At 46.3% G+C, this 20,647-nt stretch overlaps 1 protein-coding gene across 1 annotated transcript in view; it reads left to right on the top strand.

Moving 5' to 3' along the window:
• The window catches only part of LOC148130263 (uncharacterized), a 50,415-nt gene extending 40,601 nt beyond the window's left edge, over positions 1-9,814 (top strand). The window contains exons 23-26 of the mRNA XM_087969076.1: positions 1,763-1,811; positions 3,334-3,474; positions 7,060-7,230; positions 9,787-9,814. Of these exons, the coding sequence (XP_087825202.1) occupies positions 1,763-1,811; positions 3,334-3,474; positions 7,060-7,230; positions 9,787-9,794 (369 nt within the window). The 3' untranslated portion in view covers positions 9,795-9,814. The remainder of the gene's footprint in view (positions 1-1,762; positions 1,812-3,333; positions 3,475-7,059; positions 7,231-9,786) is intronic.
• Positions 9,815-20,647: the final 10,833 nt, after the last annotated feature.

The raw sequence follows: 20,647 nt of genomic DNA on the forward strand, positions 1-20,647 counted from the left end.
CTCCAGGTTGCCCTCTTTCAGATTACCGGTAGTCCTTGACTTACGACCACAACTGGAACCAGCGTTCCCACCGGCGAGCAAAGCGGTTGCTAAACGAGCCGCCTGCCAAATCTGTCAACTTTCCCGACCCGGTTGTTCAAGCGAATCGATGCGAGTTGTGGAAATGAACCAGGCGGTCACTAAGTGAATCCGGATGCCCCCATTCAACGTTGCTCATCGCAAGGCAGCAAAAAGGGGAGGTTTTTTTTTCAGGTGATCCCATGACGCTGCAACCGTCATAAATATGACTCAGTTGTGTCTCAGTTTTTGATTATGCGACCGTAGGGGGACGCTTGGCACGGTCGTAAGTGTGAAAAACAGCCGCAGGGGGTGGGTTGCTCTTTTTTTTTTTTTTTGGTGTGGTTGTGATTTTACGTGGGCGCTCAACAAACGGTTGTAAATCGAGGATCACCGGCAGCGGTTCAGTGAGAAACTCAAGGCTGTCAAGCTGGGAGGTTGAGATATAATCCTGCAGAATTTGTCCGTCTGTCAGCCGCTTAACCGGGATGAAGGATGGACAGCTGACAGGAGCCACCGCTCTGGGGAAATGACAGGTTCCTTAAGGGGTCAGATATTTGGAAAACTCTGGAAAATGGTGGCTCGTGGTCCTTTTGATCTTGAGTGGTGGAGAAATCCATCCTCCCTCCCTCCCTCCCCCTTCCATCCTTCTGAGGTGGGTAAAATGAGGACCCCAATTGTTGGAGGCAAAAGGCTGACTTTGTCAATTGCTTAGAGAGGGCTGGAAAGCGCTGTGAAGCGTTATATAAGTGCTATTGATAAGTGCTGAGGAAGGAAGGAAAGAAGGAAGAAGAAGGAAGGAAGTGGGAGGGAGGGAGGGAAGAAAGGAAGGGAGGAAGGAAGGGGGGAGGAGGGAGGAAAGAGGAGGAAGGAAGGAAGGAAGGAAGGAAGGAAGGAAGGAGGGAAGAAGGAAGGAAGGAAGGAAGGAAGGAAGGAGGGAGGGAAGGGAGGGAGGGAGGGAGGAGAGAGATAAGGAAGGAAGGAAGGAAGGAAGGAGGGAGGGAGGGTTGGAGGGAGAGAGAGGAAGGAAGGAAGGAAGGAGGGAGGGAGGGGAGGGAAGGAAGGAAGGAAGGGAGGGAGGGTTGGAGGAGAGAGATAAGGAAGGAAGGAAGAAGGAAGGAAGGAAGGAAGGAAGGAAGGGAGGGAGGGAGGAGGGAGGGAGGAGGGAGGAAGGAAGGAAGGGAGGGGGAGGGAGGGTGGAGGGAGAGGATAAGGAAGGAAGGAAGGAAGGAAGGAAGGAAGGAAGGAAGGAAGGAAGGAGAGGGAGGGAGAGAGGGAAAGAGTGAGGAGGAAGGAAGGAGTGAGGAAGGAGGAAGGAAGGAAGGAAGGAAGGAAGGAAGGGGAGGAAGAAGGAGGAGGGAGAGTGGGTCCTGACGGCCCAGTGGTTAGAATAAAGTATTAGAGACACCTCACTGCCCACTGCCAGCAGTTCAATCCCACCAGGCTCAAGGTGGACTGAGCCTTCCATCCTTCCGAGGTGGGTAAAATGAGGACCCAGATTGTTGGGAGAGCCAGAGGCTGACTCTGTAAACCGCTTAAGAGAGGGCTGGAAAGCACCATGAAGCGGTAGATAAGTCTAAGGGCTCTTGCTATTTGCTTCGCATGCTTATGGGGCTGAAGAAACTTGAAGAAGGGAGGGGAAACTGACCGGAACCATTCCTGTTGTGGAATCTGAAGCTTGGCTTTTGTGCTTCTCTCCGCTCAGGCCGAAGACGTGAAGGTTATCGTCAGGAGTGAGATGAGCAGGAAGGATGGTAAGAGCTGTAAATTGGATCAATTTGAATGGCAGCCACATCCCCAACAGGCCGAGGAAATTTCATCCCGTTTTTTTTTTTTTTTTAATCCAGACGAATCGTAGCAGAAGCCAGGCGGGCGGCCCCCCTGACCTTAGGGGTTGCACGGGGGATGGTTTCCCTGCAGAATCTTAATTTAAAACAATCCTCTTGGCCAGCAGAATACAGAGGGACAAAAGTCTGTGATTTATTTTCACATCACAACCCGGCTTGGGGCTTTTTTGGCTCGCAGGGCTCTTCAAAACTTGACAGCTTTAAGACTGGTGGACTTCAACTCCCTGCGTTCCTCCTCCAGTCATGTTAGCTCGGGAATTCTGGGAGTTGAAGTCCACAAGTCTTAAAGCTCTCAAGTTATGCTGGCTGGGGAATTCTGGGAGTTGAAGTCCAGCTATCTTCCAGGTCTTGAGATAGCGGGAATTCTGGGATGTGAAGTCCACCTGTTTTCAAGTTCTTGAGGCAATTGGGGAATTCTGGGAGTTTGAAGTCCAGCTCTCTTCTGGTTCTTGAGAAAGCTGTGGAAATATGGAAGTTGAAGTCCATTCCTCTTTAAGTTCTTGAGGTTGCTGGAGAATTCTGGGAGTTGAAGTCCACCCATCTTCTGGTTCTTGATAGATGGATATAGATTGGAAGATAGATAGATGATAGAAGATAGATAGATAGATGATAGAAGATAGATAGATAGATAGATAGATAGATAGATAGATAGATAGATAGATACAAAGATGATAGATAGATAGATAGATAGATAGATAGATAGATAGATAGATAGATATTGAAAGATAGATGATAGATAGATACAGATTGAAAGATAGATGATAGAGAGAGAGAGATACAGATTGAAAGATAGATAGAGATTGAAAGAAAGATGATAGATAGATATATATTGAAAGATAGATGATATATAGATTGAAAGATAGATGATAGATAGAGAGATACAGATTGAATGATAGATACAGATTGAAAGAAAGATAGATATTGAAAGATAGATACAGTTTGAAAGATGATGATAGATAGATAGATAGATAGATAGATGATAGATAGATAGATAGATAGATAGATAGAGATAGGTAGATAGATAGATAGATAGATAGATAGATAGATAGATAGATAGATAGATAGATAGATAGATAGATAGATAGATAGATAGATAGATATAGATAGATAGCTGAAAGAGAGAAGATGCATTAGAGGGATAGACAGATAGATGGAGGGATGGAACAGATTGCCTTCAGAAGTTGTGAGTGCTCCCTCATTTCAGGTCGTTAAGAAGAGACTGGACAACCTTTTGTCTGGAATGGTCAAGCAGGAGGTTGGACTAGAAGACCTCCGAGGTCCCTTCCAACTCTGCTGTCCTACGTCTTGGATCTTGCTGTCTCTCATCCTCCCGTGCCCAGGGGATCTCCAACGAAGGAAGATGGTGAGAAATCCCTGCAGCCATAAAGAGGCTGGTTTCCTGATTCTCCCTCTCCCTCCTTTCCTGCAGACAAAAGCATCTGTACAGCCGAATGGCCGGCAGAGTCCAGTTCCTTGGCAGACGCCCAGCAGATGGCAGAGGAGGCCGCTCTGTCCCAAGATCCGTCAGAAGAAGACCCACTGGCCAAAACCAAAGAAGGGAAGCAGAAAGGTACTGGGATGGTATTGGGTAGACAAACACACACACACACTCTCTCCACTCAACCTTCAAAGTCCCCTGGCTGTCAGGATTTCAGCAGTTGCCCTAATTAAATCATGATTCTTGAGCCAAACTTCAAAAAACTTCAAAGGATTCATTAGAGGCGACATACTGGCCACTGCCCTGGATGAAGTCAACTCTGGCCTATGTCACTTACAGTCCCCTGTGACCCTTTTTCCTCTCCTCCTCCCCCCGGGTGTCTCATAAACCAGATTCTCCAGTTGAGCCCGTTCACAGACTGGGTGCACGGGTGGGATTCAAATTTCTTAACAACCAGTTCTCTGGGCGTGGCCTAATTTTTGGCTGTGGCTTGGTGGTCACGTGACTGGCTGGGCATGGCTTGTATGTAAATATTTTTTTCTAATTAAAAAGAAAGCAACTTTTACCCAAAATCAGGCAAAGCAGGCAGGCAGATTGAGTTGCTCACAGAATCACAGATTCACTCAGAGATCTACCTTTCTGCAATCTGCTACCTGAGTCTGCACTAAAAAATAGAAGCTTCAGTCCTAAGGAAGATTCAGCTCTGCTTTTAGATTAGGTAGAAAGCAAGAAATCCAAGGATTTCCTACTTTCTAGCTAATCTAAATCTCCCGGCACAGCAGAACAACTGATGGTCGGTGGGGGGAGAAATAAAGAGAGAGAAAGAAAGGAAAGAAAGAAACATTGAGACAGGAAAGAAGAGAGGGAGGGAGAGAGGGAGAGAAAAAGGAAGGAAGGAAGGAAGGAAGGAAGGAAGGAAGGAAGGAAGGAAGGAAGGAAGGAAGGAAGGAAGGAAGGAAGGGAAGGAAAACAAAGAAAAACTATATTGAAGCAGGAAGGAAGAGGGAGAAAAAGAAGAAAAGAAAGAAAGAGAAAGAAAGAAAGAAACATTGAGACAGGAAAGAAGAGAAGGAGGAGAGAGAGGAGAGAAAAAGAAGAAGGAAGGAAGGAAGGAAGGAAGGAAGGAAGGAAGGAAGGAAGGAAGGAAGGAAGGAAGGAAGGAAATCAAAGAAAAACTATATTGAAGCAGGAAGGAAGAGGGAGAAAAAGAAGAAAAGAAAGAAAGAAAGAAAGAAAAAGAAAGAAAGAAAGAAAGAAAGAAAGAAAAAGAAAGAAAGAAAGAAAGAAAGAAAGAAAGAAAGAAAGAAAGAAAGAAAGAAACATTGAGACAGGAAGAAGAGAGGGAGGGAGAGAGGGAGAGAAAAAGGAAGGAAGGAAAGGAAGGAAGGAAGGAAGGAAGGAAGGAAGGAAGGAAGGAAGGAAGGAAGGGAAGGAAGGAAGGAAGGAAAGAAAAACAAAGAAAAACTATATTGAAGCAGGAAGGAAGAGGGAGAAAAAGAAAAGAAAAAGAGAAAGAAACATTGAGACAGGAAAGAAGAGAGGGAGGGAGAGAGGGAGAGAAAAAGGAAGGAAGGAAGGAAGGAAAGAAAAACAAAGAAAAACTATATTGAAGCAGGAAGGAAGAGGGAGAAAAAGAAGGAAAGAAAGAAAGAGGAAGGAAGGAAGGAAGGAAGGAAGGAAGGAAGGAAGGAAGGAAGGAAGGAAGGAAGGAAGGAAGGAAGGAAGGAAAAGAAAACTATTGAGCAGGAAGGAAGAGAGGAGGGCGACAAGGAAGGAAAGGAAAGGAAGGAAGGACGGAAGGAAGGAAGGAAGGAAGGAAGGTAAGTAGGTAGATTACTATGTTGGCAACTTGAATATGCGCAGACTTCAACCCCCAGAATTCCCCAGCCGGGAATTCTGGGAGTTGCAGTCCACTCACCTCAAAGTAGCTCAGGTTGAGAATTTCGGCTCTCAAAAGTCCAAGCACCCTTCCCTTCCCTTCCCCTCCTCCTTTCTCTCCTCCCTCCAACAGCCTTGTTGGCGCTTCAGTTACCTTCACACACACACACACACACACACACACACACACACACACACACACATGTTTTGCCCAAATTGCGCCCCCTCCCCCGCCAAAAGAAGCCATCATAATTTTCCACCCATCCTTCCCCCTCCCCCTCCCTGGCCATCATCTCCGTGGCATTTTCCTGGGTGGGGGTCTCGTAAAGGCAGGAGGAGGGGGAGGTGGTCGGTGGGTCTCCTTGTGGCAGCCCATAATGATCCATGTCTGAATTGCAGCTTATTTATTTCCATGCCCCCATTAGCTGAAAGTTTCCCCTTGCCTTGAGGGCAGCAGCGGGAAGGATCAGGCAGGTAATGGATGGGCTTCCTGGGAGGAGGTGAATCACTGGGTTTCTTTTTTTCTTTCTTTCTTTCTTTCTTTCTTTCTTTCTTTCTTTCTTTCTTTCTTTCTTTCTTTCTTTCTTTCTTTCTTTCTTTTCTCTCTCTCTCTCTTTCTCTCTTCCTTCTTTTCTTTCCTTTCCTTTCTTTCCTTTCTTCCCCTTCTTTCTTTTCTTTTTTCTTTCTTTCTTTCCTTTCTTTTTTCTTTCTTTCCTTTCTTTCCTTTCTTTCTTTCTTTCTTTCTTTCTTTCTTTCTTTCTTTCTTTCTTTCTTTCTTTCTTTCTTTCTTTCTTTCTTTCTCCTTTGGGAGAAAAACTGACGCCGAATGTCACAAATGTTCAACGAATCTAATGCGGCAGCAACTCTTTTACGGGGCTTTTGGGAAATCTCTCCTGGATCTATCTACCCTCCCCTCTCCCTTCCCTTCCCATTTCTTTCTTTCCTCTCTCCCTTCCTCCCCTCTTCCCTTCTCCCTCCCTCCCTCTCTTCCTTCCTCTATCCCCCTCCTTCCTTCTTTCGTTCCTTTGTTCCTTCCTTTGTTTCTCCCTTCCCTCCTTCCTTAATTTTCTCTTCCCTCTCTCCATCTCTCCCTTTCCTTTCCTTCCCTTCCCACTTCTTTCTTTCTTCCCTTCCTCCCTCCCTTCCTTTTCTCTTCCCTTCTCTTCCCTCCCTCTCTTCCTTCCTTCATCTCCCCTTCCTTCCCTCCTTCCCTAATTTTATCTTCCCATCCCTCTCCTTTTCCTCCCTCTCCCTATCCATCTCTCCCTTCCTTCCCTCCTTCCTTCCCACTTCTTTCTTTCCTCCCTCCCTCCCTTCTCTCTTCTCTTCCCCTCCCTCTCTTCCTTCCTCCATCTCCCCTTCCTTCCCTCCTTCCTTAATTTTACAATCCCCTCCCTCCCCCTATCCATCTCTCCCTCCCTTCCCTTCACACTTCTTTCTTTCCTCCCTCCCTTCCTTCTCTCTTCTCTTCCCCTCCCTCTCTTTCTTCCTCCATCTCCCCTTCTCTCCTTCCTTCCCTCCTTCCTTAATTTTATCTTCACTTCCCTTTCCTCCCCCTCCCTCTCCCTCTCCATCTCTCCCTTCTCTCTCTCTCCCTTCCCTTCCCACTTCTTTCTTCCTTCCCTTCCTCCCTCCGTCCCTTCTCTCTTCCCTTCTCTTCTCCTTCCTCCATCTCCCCTTCCTTCCCTCCTTCCCTAATTTTCTCTTCCCTCCCTCTCTTCCTTCATCTCCTCCTTCCTTCCCTCCCTTTCTTCTCTCCTCCCTTCCCTCCCTCCGTCTCTCCCTCCCTCCGGCTTAGCGGTCTGAATTTCCTGGGTGGGGGCTTCTCCTGCCTTGCAGATCCCTGCGCCTTCCCAATGGACGAGGGCGCCTGCCTGCGGTACGTGGTGCTGTGGTATTTTCACCCGGAAACGGACACCTGCCGCCCCTTCATCTATGGAGGCTGCGGCGGAAACGTGAATCAGTTTCCCTCTAAGGAGAGATGTGAGCGGCGGTGCAAGAGAGGAGAAGGTGAGTTGGAGCCCAACGGGGGGGGAGGGGGAGGGGGGGCAGGAGGGCTGTTTCCCCCCAAATTCTCAAATGCACAAAGAATATTGAGGAATAAATAATGATGAATAATGTCAACTTGGTATAGTGGTAAAGGTGTTGGCCTAGAAACCAGGTGACGGTGAGTTCTAGTTCCACCTAAGTCATGAAAGGTGTCTGGGTGACTTTAGGCCAATCCCCAGGAGTCAGTGAGTTCTAGACCCGCCTTAGACATGAAAGTCCATTGGGTGACTTTAGGCCAATCCCCAGGAGACGGTGAGTTCTAGACCCGCCTTAGACATGAAAGTCCATTGGGTGACTTTAGGCCAATCCCCAGGAGACAGTGAGTTCTAGTCCCGCCTTAGACATGAAAGTCCATTAGGTGACTTTAGGCCAATCCCCAGGAGACGGTGAGTTCTAGTCCCGCCTTAGGTATAAAAGCCCGTTCAGTGACTTTGAGCCAATCATCAGGAGACGGTGAGTTCTAGACCCGCCTTAGACATGAAAGTCCATTGGGTGACTTTAGGCCAATCCCCAGGAGATGGTGAGTTCTAGACCCGCCTTAGACATGAAAGTCCATTGGGTGACTTTAGGCCAATCCCCAGGAGACGGTGAGTTCTAGACCCGCCTTAGACATGAAAGCCCATTGGGTGACTTTAGGCCAATCCCCAGGAGACGGTGAGTTCTAGACCCGCCTTAGACATGAAAGTCCATTGGGTGACTTTAGGCCAATCCCAGGAGACGGTGAGTTCTAGTCCCGCCTGTAGGTATAAAAGCCCGTTCAGTGACTTTGAGCCAATCATCAGGAGACGGTGAGTTCTAGACCTGCCTTAGACATGAAAGTCCATTGGGTGACTTTAGGCCAATCCCCAGGAGACGGTGAGTTCTAGATCCGCCTTAGACATGAAAGCCCATTGGGTGACTTTAGGCCAATCCCCAGGAGACGGTGAGTTCTAGACCCGCCTTAGACATGAAAGTCCATTGGGTGACTTTAGGCCAATCCCAGGAGACGGTGAGTTCTAGACCCGCCTTAGACATGAAAGTCCATTGGGTGACTTTAGGCCAATCCCCAGGAGACGGTGAGTTCTAGACCCGCCTTAGACATGAAAGTCCATTGGGTGACTTTAGGCCAATCCCCAGGAGACGGTGAGTTCTAGACCCGCCTTAGACATGAAAGTCCATTGGGTGACTTTAGGCCAATCCCCAGGAGACGGTGAGTTCTAGACCCGCCTTAGACATGAAAGTCCATTGGGTGACTTTAGGCCAATCCCCAGGAGATGGTGAGTTCTAGACCCGCCTTAGACATGAAAGTCCATTGGGTGACTTTAGGCCAATCCCCAGGAGACGGTGAGTTCTAGTCCCGCCTTAGGTATAAAAGCCCGTTCAGTGACTTTGAGCCAATCATCAGGAGACATTGACATCATAACTTCAAATAGTCACTAAGCGAACAATCATACATCAAGGACTACTGATAGTTTTATTTATTTCTAAGATGTTTATTATTTTTATAAATAACTCAAAGGAGCCAACAAAGCTAATAATTCATTCTCCTCCTGTTTTTCCACATGGGAATCGGTTGGCGGGTTGGCTGGAGGGAACGTGGGAATGGGTTGGTGGGTTGGCTGGAGAGAAATAGAGAAACTGGGATGGATTCATGGAAAATCTGGATATATCATATGTAGCGTCCGTTTCCTGGTGCCTGGCCCAAAGTCACACAGCCAGTTTTCATCGCAAAGGCAGGACTAGAACTCCCATCTCCTGGTGCCTGGCCCAAAGTCACCCAGCCAGCTTTCATGGCTAAGATAGGACTAGAACTCACCATCTCCTGGTGCCTGGCCCAAAGTCACCCAGCCAGCTTTCATGGCTAAGATAAGAACTAGAACTCACCATCTCCTGGTGATTGGCCCAAAGTCACCAGCCAGCTTTCATGGCTAAGGTAGGACTAGAACTCACCATCTCCTGGTGATTGGCCCAAAGTCACCCAGCCAGCTTTCATGGCTAAGATAGACTAGAACTCACCATCTCCTGGTGATTGGCCCAAAGTCACCCAGCTGGCTTTCATGCCTCAGGCAGGACTAGAACTCACTGTCTCCTGGTGATTGGCCCAAAGTCACCCAGCTGGCTTTCATGCCTCAGGCAGGACTAGAACTCACTGTCTCCTGGTGATTGGCCCAAAGTCACCCAGCTGGCTTTCATGCCTCAGGCAGGACTAGAACTCACCGTCTCCTGGTGATCGGCCCAAAGCCACCCACCCAGATTTCATGACCAAGGTGAAACTAGGAACACCCAGTCTCCTGGTGATCGGCCCAAAGTCACCCAACCAACTTTTATATCTAAGGCAGGACTAGAACTCCCCGTCTCCTGGTTTCTAGCCTACTACCCTATTCACCAGACTTGTACATCTTCACTTTAATTTTGATCTGGGCTTGCTTAGGATGGTAGGATGAACATGTTTATCAACTCCCGCATGCTATCTGTTTTCTCGCTCTTCCAGCTTGCTTAAAATATCTTTTATTTCTTTGTTTTTCCCTCCTCTCCCAGGAAGGTGACCGTCTGCAGAGCCAACAGGTGGCATCGGGAAGAGCAAAGAGAATCCTCTCCAAATTGTACAGATGGCAGAGCTAGACGCTTTGGGCCCCTGAAATATTCTGTGTAAACAGCCTTTGGGTTAATAAATCCATTTGGGAAAAAGGATGTGGTTATTGAAGCAGGGCAGGAGTCTTGGCGTATCCTCTCCTCTACTTCTAGGTGTGTCCTGAAGTCCAGGTTGTCAGGATTCTGGCACTTAACCCCATTTAAATCATGAGTCTCGAGCCAAACTTCCAAAACTTCAAAAGGATTTATTGAGAGTTACCCTATCTGGCACTGCTTGGGTGCAGCAGACTCTGAGACACATCATTCATTGTCACCCTTGACCCTGGTGTTCCCCCTACCCTCTGGGTGTATCATAATTCACATTCTCCAATGGGACCGTGATGACCCAAAGGGACGTGGCACAAAAGCAACATGGTCACAACAGTAGGTAAAGTCCCTTTAATACCACCAACTTGGCCCCCAATGTCCAATTATCATCAGCTGGAGAAAAAAAAAGTCTCCCAAGAACAGTTTTTAAAGGGAAGAAATTCAATCCAACCCCAAAGTACATATAAATTATAAATAAAGACCAACACAAACCACACTCAGCAATTAACAAGACAGAGCAGGATAAGGAATTGCAGACTTCACAAGATAACGAAACAGTTGGTAGGACACCAGAACCCAGATAAGACTTGACAAACAAAGATAATTCACGCTTTGCTTCCAGTAAGGTGCTGTGTGCAATCTCCCTTTTTAAACACTGTGTCCTAGCTGCAGCTAATGAAGGGAATCAGGGCCCTTTCCTCCCCGGTAAGCCATGCAATTCACGTTGCTCCCTTCTCCGTTCCTCCCTGCGTGCCCTAGGATGAAGAGGGGTTGGCCCTGGGTCTTCTTCTAAATGCCCAGCTGGTCTATGCCCTTGCCCAAGTTCCTTCACAATGACCAAAGCCACACTCCCTGTCAGCTGTTTGACCTCCCCCTCGGAATCAGACTCCAACAGGGGCATGACAGGGACACATCGATAGCCCAGAGTCCTCAATCATGCTCTCCAGGTAGAATTTTGCATGGCAGAAACTTCGGTCACCTAGTTACTATCTCTGAAAACATTTATGGAATGCACTTTCGGTTTGCAAGCTGCTGCACTGCTCCCCGCCCCCACTTTCTGTTGGCAACTCTAAAAAGACCATAGAAATATTTTATGAGTTGACACAGGTGCCCAAAGCACACAAGGTGGCAAGCCTTGACTTACAACCGTTCGTTTAGGGACTATTCAAAGTTACAACGGCACTGAAAAAAAAGGGCAGTTACAACCCAGTTTTCACAGTTACAAGACCTTTCTGGCATCCCCAAGGTCATAGCGATCAAAATTGAGATGCTTGCAAAACTGGTTCGTATTTATGACGCTCGCGGTGTCCCGGGAGTCACGTCACCCCCTTTTGTAGCCTTCCGACGAGCAAAGTCAAGGGAGGAGCCTTCACTGAACGACCGTGCGACTATCCGAACAACGGCAGCGATTCGTTTAACAACTATGGCAAAGAAGGTTGTCAAATGGGGCAAGAATTCACTTAACGCACGTTTCGCTTAGCAGCAGAAATGTGGGGCTCAGTTGTGGTCGTAAGTCGAGGGCTTTGAAATTCTGAACAGTGAAATTATAAAAGCCCAGGCTAGCACAATACTGTAGAAGCTGGAGGAGGAGGAGGAGGAGGAGGAGGAGGAGGAGGAGGAGGAGGAGGAGGAGGAGGAGGAGGAAGAAGAAGAAGAAGAAGAAGAAGAAGAAGAAGAAGAAGAAGAAGAAGAAGAAGAAGAAGAAGAAGAAGAAGAAGAAGAAGAAGAACAAGAAGAAGAACAAGAACAAGAACAAGAACAAGAACAAGAAGAAGAAGAAGAAATAATTACAGTTCTCAAAAGAAACCAGCATGGCTGCATAAAGAACTCTCTGATAAATTGAAAGACAAAAAGGACAAGTATAAAAAGTGGAAAGAGGGGCAAATAACAAAGGCAGAATATCAGCAAATTGCCCCGAGTCCGCAGAGATGAAGTAACTACCTGTACCGACCAGCAGCACCTGGTCTTGAGTATTCAGGTATCATCCATTTCATGAACTTCCCTCGCCCCGAATCATCAGGTGGGAAAGGATTTTAGAGGTACTCGGGACCAGAATCCTCAAAGATCCTCCAAGGCAGAAAGAATCTTAACAGAGTTGGAAGGGACCTTGTAGGTCATCTAGTCCAACCCCCTGCCCAAGCAGGAGACCCCACCCCATTTCTGACAGATGGCAGTCCAGTCTCTTCTTGAAAGCTTCCACTGATGAAGCTCCCACAACTTCCTTAAGGCAACTTCTGTTCCATGGGTTGATTGGCCTCACTGTCAGAAAATTCCTCCTTATTTCCAGGTTGAATCTCTCCTTGATCACTTTTCATCCATTATTCCTTGTCTGGCCTTTGGGTGCCTTGGAAAATAGTTACACCCCCCTTTTTTTCTCTGGTAGCCCCTCAAATATCATCCCACCCCTGAAAGGACCTAATGGTTAAGACTGCAATGACGACACCATTAAAGCCAACCTCTTTAACACATTCTTCGGCTCAGTATTTGTAAACAGCAATGGATCATGCCCAGTATTTCCTAGCCGAACCACAGACAATTACAATGATCTAATACATATCGATTTTACAGAAGACAATGTTGAAAAAGCACTACACAATCTAAAACCATCTCTATCTATTGGACCGGATGGAATATGTGCCTACTTCTTAAAAAAGCTATCCACTGCCATAGCCGAACCTCTAAGCATAATCTTTGAAAAATCTTTCAGGACCAGCTCCTTGCCTAACCTATGGTCACAAGTCACAGTCATCCCCATCTTCAAAAAGGGAGACCTCAGCCTAGTTGAAAATTACAGACCAATCTCCATATGCTGCGTCACCTGTAAAGTCATGGAATCAATTATTAACCAATCCATTATCCTCCACTTAGAGACAAACAACCTACTCTCCAATAAACAATTTGGTTTTAGGAAAAAACTATCCTGTAATCTGCAACTCTTACACTGCAAAAACATATGGACTACACAACTCGATCAGAGCAAATCAGAACAATCTACATAGACTTCTGTAAAGCCTTTGATTCAGTGGTACACGACAAACTACTCCTAAAAATAAAATCCTATGGTATATCTGGACAACTGAATAACTGGATAGAAGCATTCCTGTCAAACAGACAACAAATGGTCAAAATCGGGAGCGTCCTATCAAATCCAGTACCTGTCAATAGTGGTGTCCCTCAGGGCAGTGTTCTAGGATCAACTCTCTTCATACTCTACATAAATGACCTCTGTGATCATATTAAGAGCAACTGCATTCTCTTCACTGATGATGTAAAGCTGTTCAATACCACAGACAATACTGCCACCCTTCAAAAAGATCTTGACTATGTATCAGAATGGTCAAACAAATGGCAACTTCAAATCTCAACAAATAAATGCTCTGTCTTACATATTGGCAAAAAAAATCAGAAAATAAAATACAAGCTGAATAGTCAGGACCTTGTTGATGATCCAAGCTCTGTAAAGGGCCTTGGAATACTCATCTCTAATGATCTAAGTGCTAGAGCCCACTGCAACTACATAGCCAAAAAGGCATTAAGAGTTGTTAACCTAATCCTACGTAGCTTTTTCTCTGGTAATATCACACTACTAACTAGAGCATACAAAACATTTGCTAGACCAATACTCGAATACAGCTCATCAGTCTGGAACCCACATTACGTATCGGATATTAGCACAGTTGAGAAAGTCCAGAAATATTTCACAAGAAGAGTTCTCCGCTCCTCTACTCGTTGTAGAATACCTTATGCCACCAGACTTGAAATTCTAGAACTAGAAAACCTTGAATTACGCCGTCTTTGGTCTGATCTAAGTATGGTATATAAAAATCATACATTGCAATGACTTACCTGTCAATGAATACTTCAGCTTCAACCATAACAACACAAGAGCAAACAATAGATACAAACTCAAGGTTAACGGCACCAAACTTGATTGCAGGAAATACGACTTCAGCAACAGAGTGGTCAATATCTGGAATACTCCACCTGACTCTGTGGTTTCTTCCCCAAACCCCAAAAACTTTAACCTTAGACTGTCTACTATAGACCTCACCCCTTGCCTAAGAGGTCTATAAGGGGCGTGCATAAGCGCACCAACGTGCCTACTGTTCCTGTCCTATTGTTTCTTTTATTTTTCTTATATGTTCCCATTTCATGTATTCATACCTATGTATATACTTATACCTATTATCTTGTAGGCGATTGACAAATAAATAAAAATAAATAAATAAAATATTGGAAGAGACTGCTCTCTCCTGTCTCCCCTGGTCCTTCTCTTCCCTAGACTAGCCAGGGCCACTTCCTGCAACCATTCTTCATATGTTTTAGCCTCCAGTCCCCTCATCATCCTGGTTGCTCTTCTCCTACTCATCTTTTTTATAGTGTGGTGACCAAAACTGGATGCAGGACTCCAGGTGTAGCCTTACTAAGGCTTTACAGAGTGGTATTGGTACCTCCCTTGATCTCGATTGTATCCCTCTGTTAATGCCACTTAGGATTGCATTGGCTTTTTGGCTGCCGCTGCCTGCGGCTGGCTCCTATTTAGCTGGTTATCCATTATCCAAGATCCCTCTCACGCCAGCACGATGATCGCTTGCATGCAGAGAGAGAGAGAGAGAGAGAGAGAGAGAGAGACCACCCCATCTGAAAAGATAAAAATGAGCTTTTCTGAAAGATTAGAAGGCTTCTGTCTCATTGCTCATTAGTGTCCACTTAGCTGACCCTTCCAAATTCATTAGGAGCAGAAGAGGAGAGAATTAAAGCAATCTTAGGCAATTTGTTCGGGTGTGGGATTTAATAAGGTCCATAGAAAGTCTCCAGATTTGATGTAGAGATCTTCTAGTCCAGCTGAAGCAGGAGACCCTATAGCATTGCAGACAAATTATCTATCTATCTATCTATCTATCTATCTATCTATCTATCTATCTATCTATCTATCTATCTATCTATCTATCTATCTATCTATCTATCTCTATCATCTATCTATTTATCTATCTATCTCTCTATCTATCTATCTATCTATCTATCTATCTATCTATCTATCTATCTATCTATCTATCTATCTATCTATCTATCTATCTATCTATCTATCATTCACTGTATCTTTCAATATCTATCTTTCTTTCAATCTGTATCTATCTTTCAATCTGTATCTCTATCTATCTATCATCTATCTTTCAATCTGTATCTCTATCTATCATCTATCTTTCAATCTATATCTATATGATCTATCTTTCAATATCTATCTATCTACCATCTTTCTTTCAATCTCTATCTTTTAATCCTCCCTATCCATCTCTCCCTTCTTCTCTCCCCTCCCTTCCCACTTCTTTCTTTCCTCCCTCCTTCCTTCTCTCTCTCTCTTCCCCTCCCTCTCTTCCTTCCTCCATCTCCCTTCCTTCTCTCCTTCCTTCTCTCCTTCCTTCCTCCTTCCTTAATTTTATCTTCACTTCCCTTTCCTCCCCCTCCCTCTCCCTCTCCATCTCTCCCTCTCTCTCTCTCTCTCTCCCTTCCTTCCCACTTCTTTCTTTCTTCCCTTCCTCCCTCCCTTCTCTCTTCCCTTCTCTTCTCCTTCCTCCATCTCCCCTTCCTTCCCTCCTTCCTTAATTTTCCCTTCCCTCCCTCTCTTCCTTCATCTCCTCCTTCCTTCCCTCCTTCCTCCTTTCTTCTCTCCTCCCTTCCCTCCCTCCGTCTCTCCCTCCCTCCGGCTTAGCGGTCTGAATTTCCTGGGTGGGGGCTTCTCCTGCCTTGCAGATCCCTGCGCCTTGCCAATGGACGAGGGCGCCTGCCTGCGGCACGTGGTGCTGTGGTATTTTCACCCGGAACGGACACCTGCCGCCCCTTCATCTATGGAGGCTGCGGCGGAAACGTGAATCAGTTTCCCTCTAAGGAGAGATGTGAGCGGCGGTGCAAGAGAGGAGAAGGTGAGTTGGAGCCCAACGGGGGGGGAGGGGGGACAGGAGGGCTGTTTCCCCAAAATTCTCAAATGCACAAAGAATATTGAGGAATAAATAATGTCAGCTTGGTATAGTGGTAAAGGTATTGGCCTAGAAACCAGGTGACGGTGAGTTCTAGTTCCACCTAAGTCATGAAAGTTGTCTGGGTGACTTTAGGCCAATCCCCAGGAGACAGTGAGTTCTAGACCCGCCTTAGACATGAAAGTCCATTGGGTGACTTTAGGCCAATCCCCAGGAGACGGTGAGTTCTAGACCCGCCTTAGACATGAAAGCCCATTGGGTGACTTTAGGCCAATCCCCAGGAGACGGTGAGTTCTAGACCCGCCTTAGACATGAAAGTCCATTGGGTGACTTTAGGCCAATCCCCAGGAGACGGTGAGTTCTAGACCCGCCAGGTATAAAAGCCCATTCAGTGACTTTGAGCCAATCATCAGGAGACGGTGAGTTCTAGACCCGCCTTAGACATGAAAGTCCATTGGGTGACTTTAGGCCAATCCCCAGGAGACGGTGAGTTCTAGTCCCGCCTTAGGTATAAAAGCCCATTCAGTGACTTTGAGCCAATCATCAGGAGACATTGACATCATAACTTCAAATAGTCACTAAGTGAACAATCATACATCAAGGACTACTGATAGTTTTATTTATTTCTAAGATGTTTATTATTTTTATAAATAACTCAAAGGAGCCAACAAAGCTAATAATTCATTCTCCTCCTGTTTTTCCACATGGGAATCGGTTGGCGGGTTGGCTGGGGGGAACGTGGGAATGGGTTGGTGGGTTGGCTGGAGAGAAATAGAGAAACTGGGATGGATTCATGGAAAATCTGGATATATCATATGTAGCGTCCGTTTCCTGGTGCCTGGCCCAAAGTCACACAGCCAGTTTTCATCGCAAAGGCAGGACTAGAACTCCCATCTCCTGGTGACTGGCCCAAAGTCACCCAGCCAGCTTTCATGGCTAAGATAGGACTAGAACTCACCATCTCCTGGTGATCGGCCCAAAGCCACCCACCCAGATTTCATGACCAAGGTGAAACTAGGAACACCCAGTCTCCTGGTGATCGGCCCAAAGTCACCCAACCAACTTTTATATCTAAGGCAGGACTAGAACTCCCCGTCTCCTGGTTTCTAGCCTACTACCCTATTCGCCAGACTTGTACATCTTCACTTTAATTTTGATCCGGGCTTGCTTAGGATGGTAGGATGAACATGTTTGTCAATTCCCGCATGCTATCTGTTTTCTCGCTCTTCCAGCTTGCTTAAAATATCTTTTATTGCTTTGTTTTTCCCTCCTCTCCCAGGAAGGTGACCGTCTGCAGAGCCAAAAGGTGGCATCGGGAAGAGCAAAGAGAATCCTCTCCAAATTGTACAGATGGCAAAGAGCTAGACGCTTTGGGCCCCTGAAATATTCTGTGTAAACAGCCTTTGGGTTAATAAATCCATTTGGGAAAAAGGATGTGGTTATTGAAGGAGGGCAGGAGTCTTGGCGTATCCTCTCCTCTACTTCTAGGTGTGTCCTGAAGTCCAGGTTGTCAGGATTCCGGCACTTAACCCCATTTAAATCATGAGTCTCGAGCCAAATGTCCAAAACTTCGAAAGGATTTATTGGGAGTTACCGTATCTGGCACTGCTTGGGTGCAGCAGACTCTGAGACACATCATTCATTGTCACCCTTGACCCTGGTTTTCCCCCTACCCTCTGGGTGTATCATAATTCACATTCTCCAATGGGACCGTGATGACCCAAAGGGGTGTGGCACAAAAGCAACATGGTCACAACAGTAGGTAAAGTCCCTTTAATACCACCAACTTGGCCCCCAATGTCCAATTATCATCAGCTGGAGAGAAAAAAACTCTCCCAAGAACAGTTTTTAAAGGGAAGTAATTCAGTCCAACCCCAAAGTACATATAAATTATAAATAAAGACCAACACAAACCACACTGCAGCAATTAACAAGACAGGGCAGGATAAGGAATTGCAGACTTCACAAGATAACGAAACACACACAGTTGGTAGGACACCAGATAAGACTTGACAAACAAAGATAATTCACGCTTTGCTTCCAGCAAGGTGCTGTGCGCAAACACCCCTTTTTAAATCCTGTTTTCCCAGCTGAAGCTAATGAAGGGAATCAGGGCCCTTTTCTCACCCATAAGCTACCTTGCTCCCTTTTCCGTTCCTCCCTGCGCGCCCTAGGATTCAGAGGGGGTGGCCCTGGGTCTTCCTCTAAATGCCCAGCTGGACTATGCCCTTCCCCAAGTTCCTTCACAACCACCAAAGCCACACTCCCTGTCAGCTGTTTGACCTCCCCCAGGGAATCAGACTCCAACAGGGGCATGACAGGGACACAACTTCGGTCACCTAGTTACTATCTCTGAAAACATTTATGGAATGCACTTTCGGTTTGCAAGCTGCTGCACTGCTCCCCGCCCCCACTTTCTGTTGGCAACTCCAAAAAGACCATAGAAATATTTTATGAGTTGACACAGGTGCCCAAAGCACACAAGGTGGCAAGCCTTGACTTACAACCGTTTGTTTAGGGACTATTCAAAGTTACAACGGCACTGAAAAAAAGGGCAGTTACGACCCAGTTTTCACGGTTACGAGACCTTTCCGGCATCCTCATGGTCATAGCGATCAAAATTGAGACGCTTGCAAAACTGGTTCGTATTTATGACGCTCGCGGTGTCCCGGGAGTCACGCCACCCCCTTTTGTAGCCTTCCGACGAGCAACGTCAGAGAGGAGCCTTCACTGAACGACCGTGCGACTATCCGAACAACGGCAGCGATTCGTTTAACAACTATGGCAAAGAAGGTTGTCAAATGGGGCAAGAATTCACTTAACGCACGTTTCGCTTAGCAGCAGAAATGTGGGGCTCAGTTGTGGTCGTAAGTCGAGGGCTTTGAAATTCTGAACAGTGAAATTATAAAAGCCCAGGCTAGCACAATACTGTAGAAGGAGGAGGAGGAGGAGGAGGAGGAGGAGGAGGAGGAGAAAGAAGAAGAAGAAGAAGAAGAAGAAGAAGAAGAAGAAGAAGAAGAAGAAGAAGAAGAAGAAGAAGAAGAAGAGGAGGAGGAGGAGGAGGAGGAGGAGGAGGAGGAGGAGGAGGAGGAGGAGGAGGAGGAGGAAGAAGAAGAAGAAGAAGAAGAAGAAGAAGAAGAAGAAGAAGAAGAAGAAGAAGAAGAAGAAGAAGAAGAAGAAGAAGAAGAAGAAGAAGAAGAAGAAGAAGAAATAATTACAGTTCTCAAAAGAAACCAGCATGGCTGCATAAAGAACTCTCTGATAAATTGAAAGACAAAAAGGACAAGTATAAAAAGTGGAACGAGGGGCAAATAACTAAGGCAGAATATCAGCAAATAGCCCGAGTCTGCAGAGATGAAGTAACTACCTGTACCGACCAGCAGCACCTGGTCTTAAGATGAGTATTCAGGTATCATCCATTTCATGAACTTCCCCCGCCCCGAATCATCAGGTGGGAAAGGATTTTAGAGGTACTCGGGACCAGAATCCTCAAAGATCCTCCAAGGCAGAAAGAATCTTAACAGAGTTGGAAGGGACCTTGTAGGTCATCTAGTCCAACCCCCTGCCCAAGCAGGAGACCCCACCCCATTTCTGACAGATGGCAGTCCAGTCTCTTCTTGAAAGCTTCCACTGATGAAGCTCCCACAACTTCCTTAAGGCAACTTCTGTTCCATGGGTTGATTGGCCTCACTGTCAGAAAATTCCTCCTTATTTCCAGGTTGAATCTCTCCTTGATCACTTTTCATCCATTATTCATTGTCTGGCCTTCGGGTGCCTTGGAAAATAGTTACACCCCCCTTTTTTTCTCTGGTAGCCCCTCAAATATCATACCACCCCTGAAAGGACCTAATGGCAAAGACTGCAACGACGACACCATTAAAGCCAACCTCTTTAACACATTCTTCGGCTCAGTATTTGTAAACAGCAATGGATCATGCCCAGTATTTGCTAGCCGAACCACAGACAACTACAATGATCTAATACAGGGGTCCCCAACCACGGTCCGCGGACCGGCACCGGGCCGCGGAACAACTCCTATCAGGCCGCTGGCTTATGGGCGCCGCCATCTTTTTCATGAAAAAGTTCTTCCGGTGAGCTTTTCCGGGTAGAAAGCTCACCGGAAGCACTTTTTCATCAAAAAAGATGGCGGCGCGCTCGTGAGCTTTTCCGGTAGAAAGCCATTTCTACCCGAAAGCTCATCGAGCGTTATGCCGCCTTATCTTTTGATGAAAACGCAGCTTCCCGTGAGGTCACCGAAGCACTTTTTCATCAAAAAGATGGCGGCGCCCAGCTGATGCCGGTACCGGGTCGCGGCGCCCAGCCGATGCCGGTACCGGGCACAAGCGCCAAAAAGGTTGGGGATCACTGATCTAATACATATCAATTTTACAGAAGACAATGTTGAAAAAGCACTACGCAATCTAAAACCATCTCTATCTATTGGACCGATGGAATATGTGCCTACTTCTTTAAAAGCTATCCACTGCCAAAGCAGAACCTCTAAGCATAATCTTTGAAAAATCTTTCAGGACCAGCTCCTTGCCTAACCTATGGTCACAAGCCACGGTCATCCCCATCTTCAAAAAGGAGACCCCAGCCTAGTTGAAAATTACAGACCAATCTCCTTATGCTGCGTCACCTGTAAACTCATGGAATCAATTATTAACCAATCCATTATCCTCCACTTAGAGACAAACAACCTACTCTCCAATAAACAATTTGGTTTTAGGAAAAAACTATCCTGT

This window comes from Notechis scutatus, chromosome 6 (genome assembly GCF_049901735.1).
Source record: "Notechis scutatus isolate UNSWTSFEM ecotype Mainland chromosome 6, rNotScu1.2, whole genome shotgun sequence".
NCBI classification, from domain to species: domain Eukaryota; kingdom Metazoa; phylum Chordata; class Lepidosauria; order Squamata; family Elapidae; genus Notechis; species Notechis scutatus.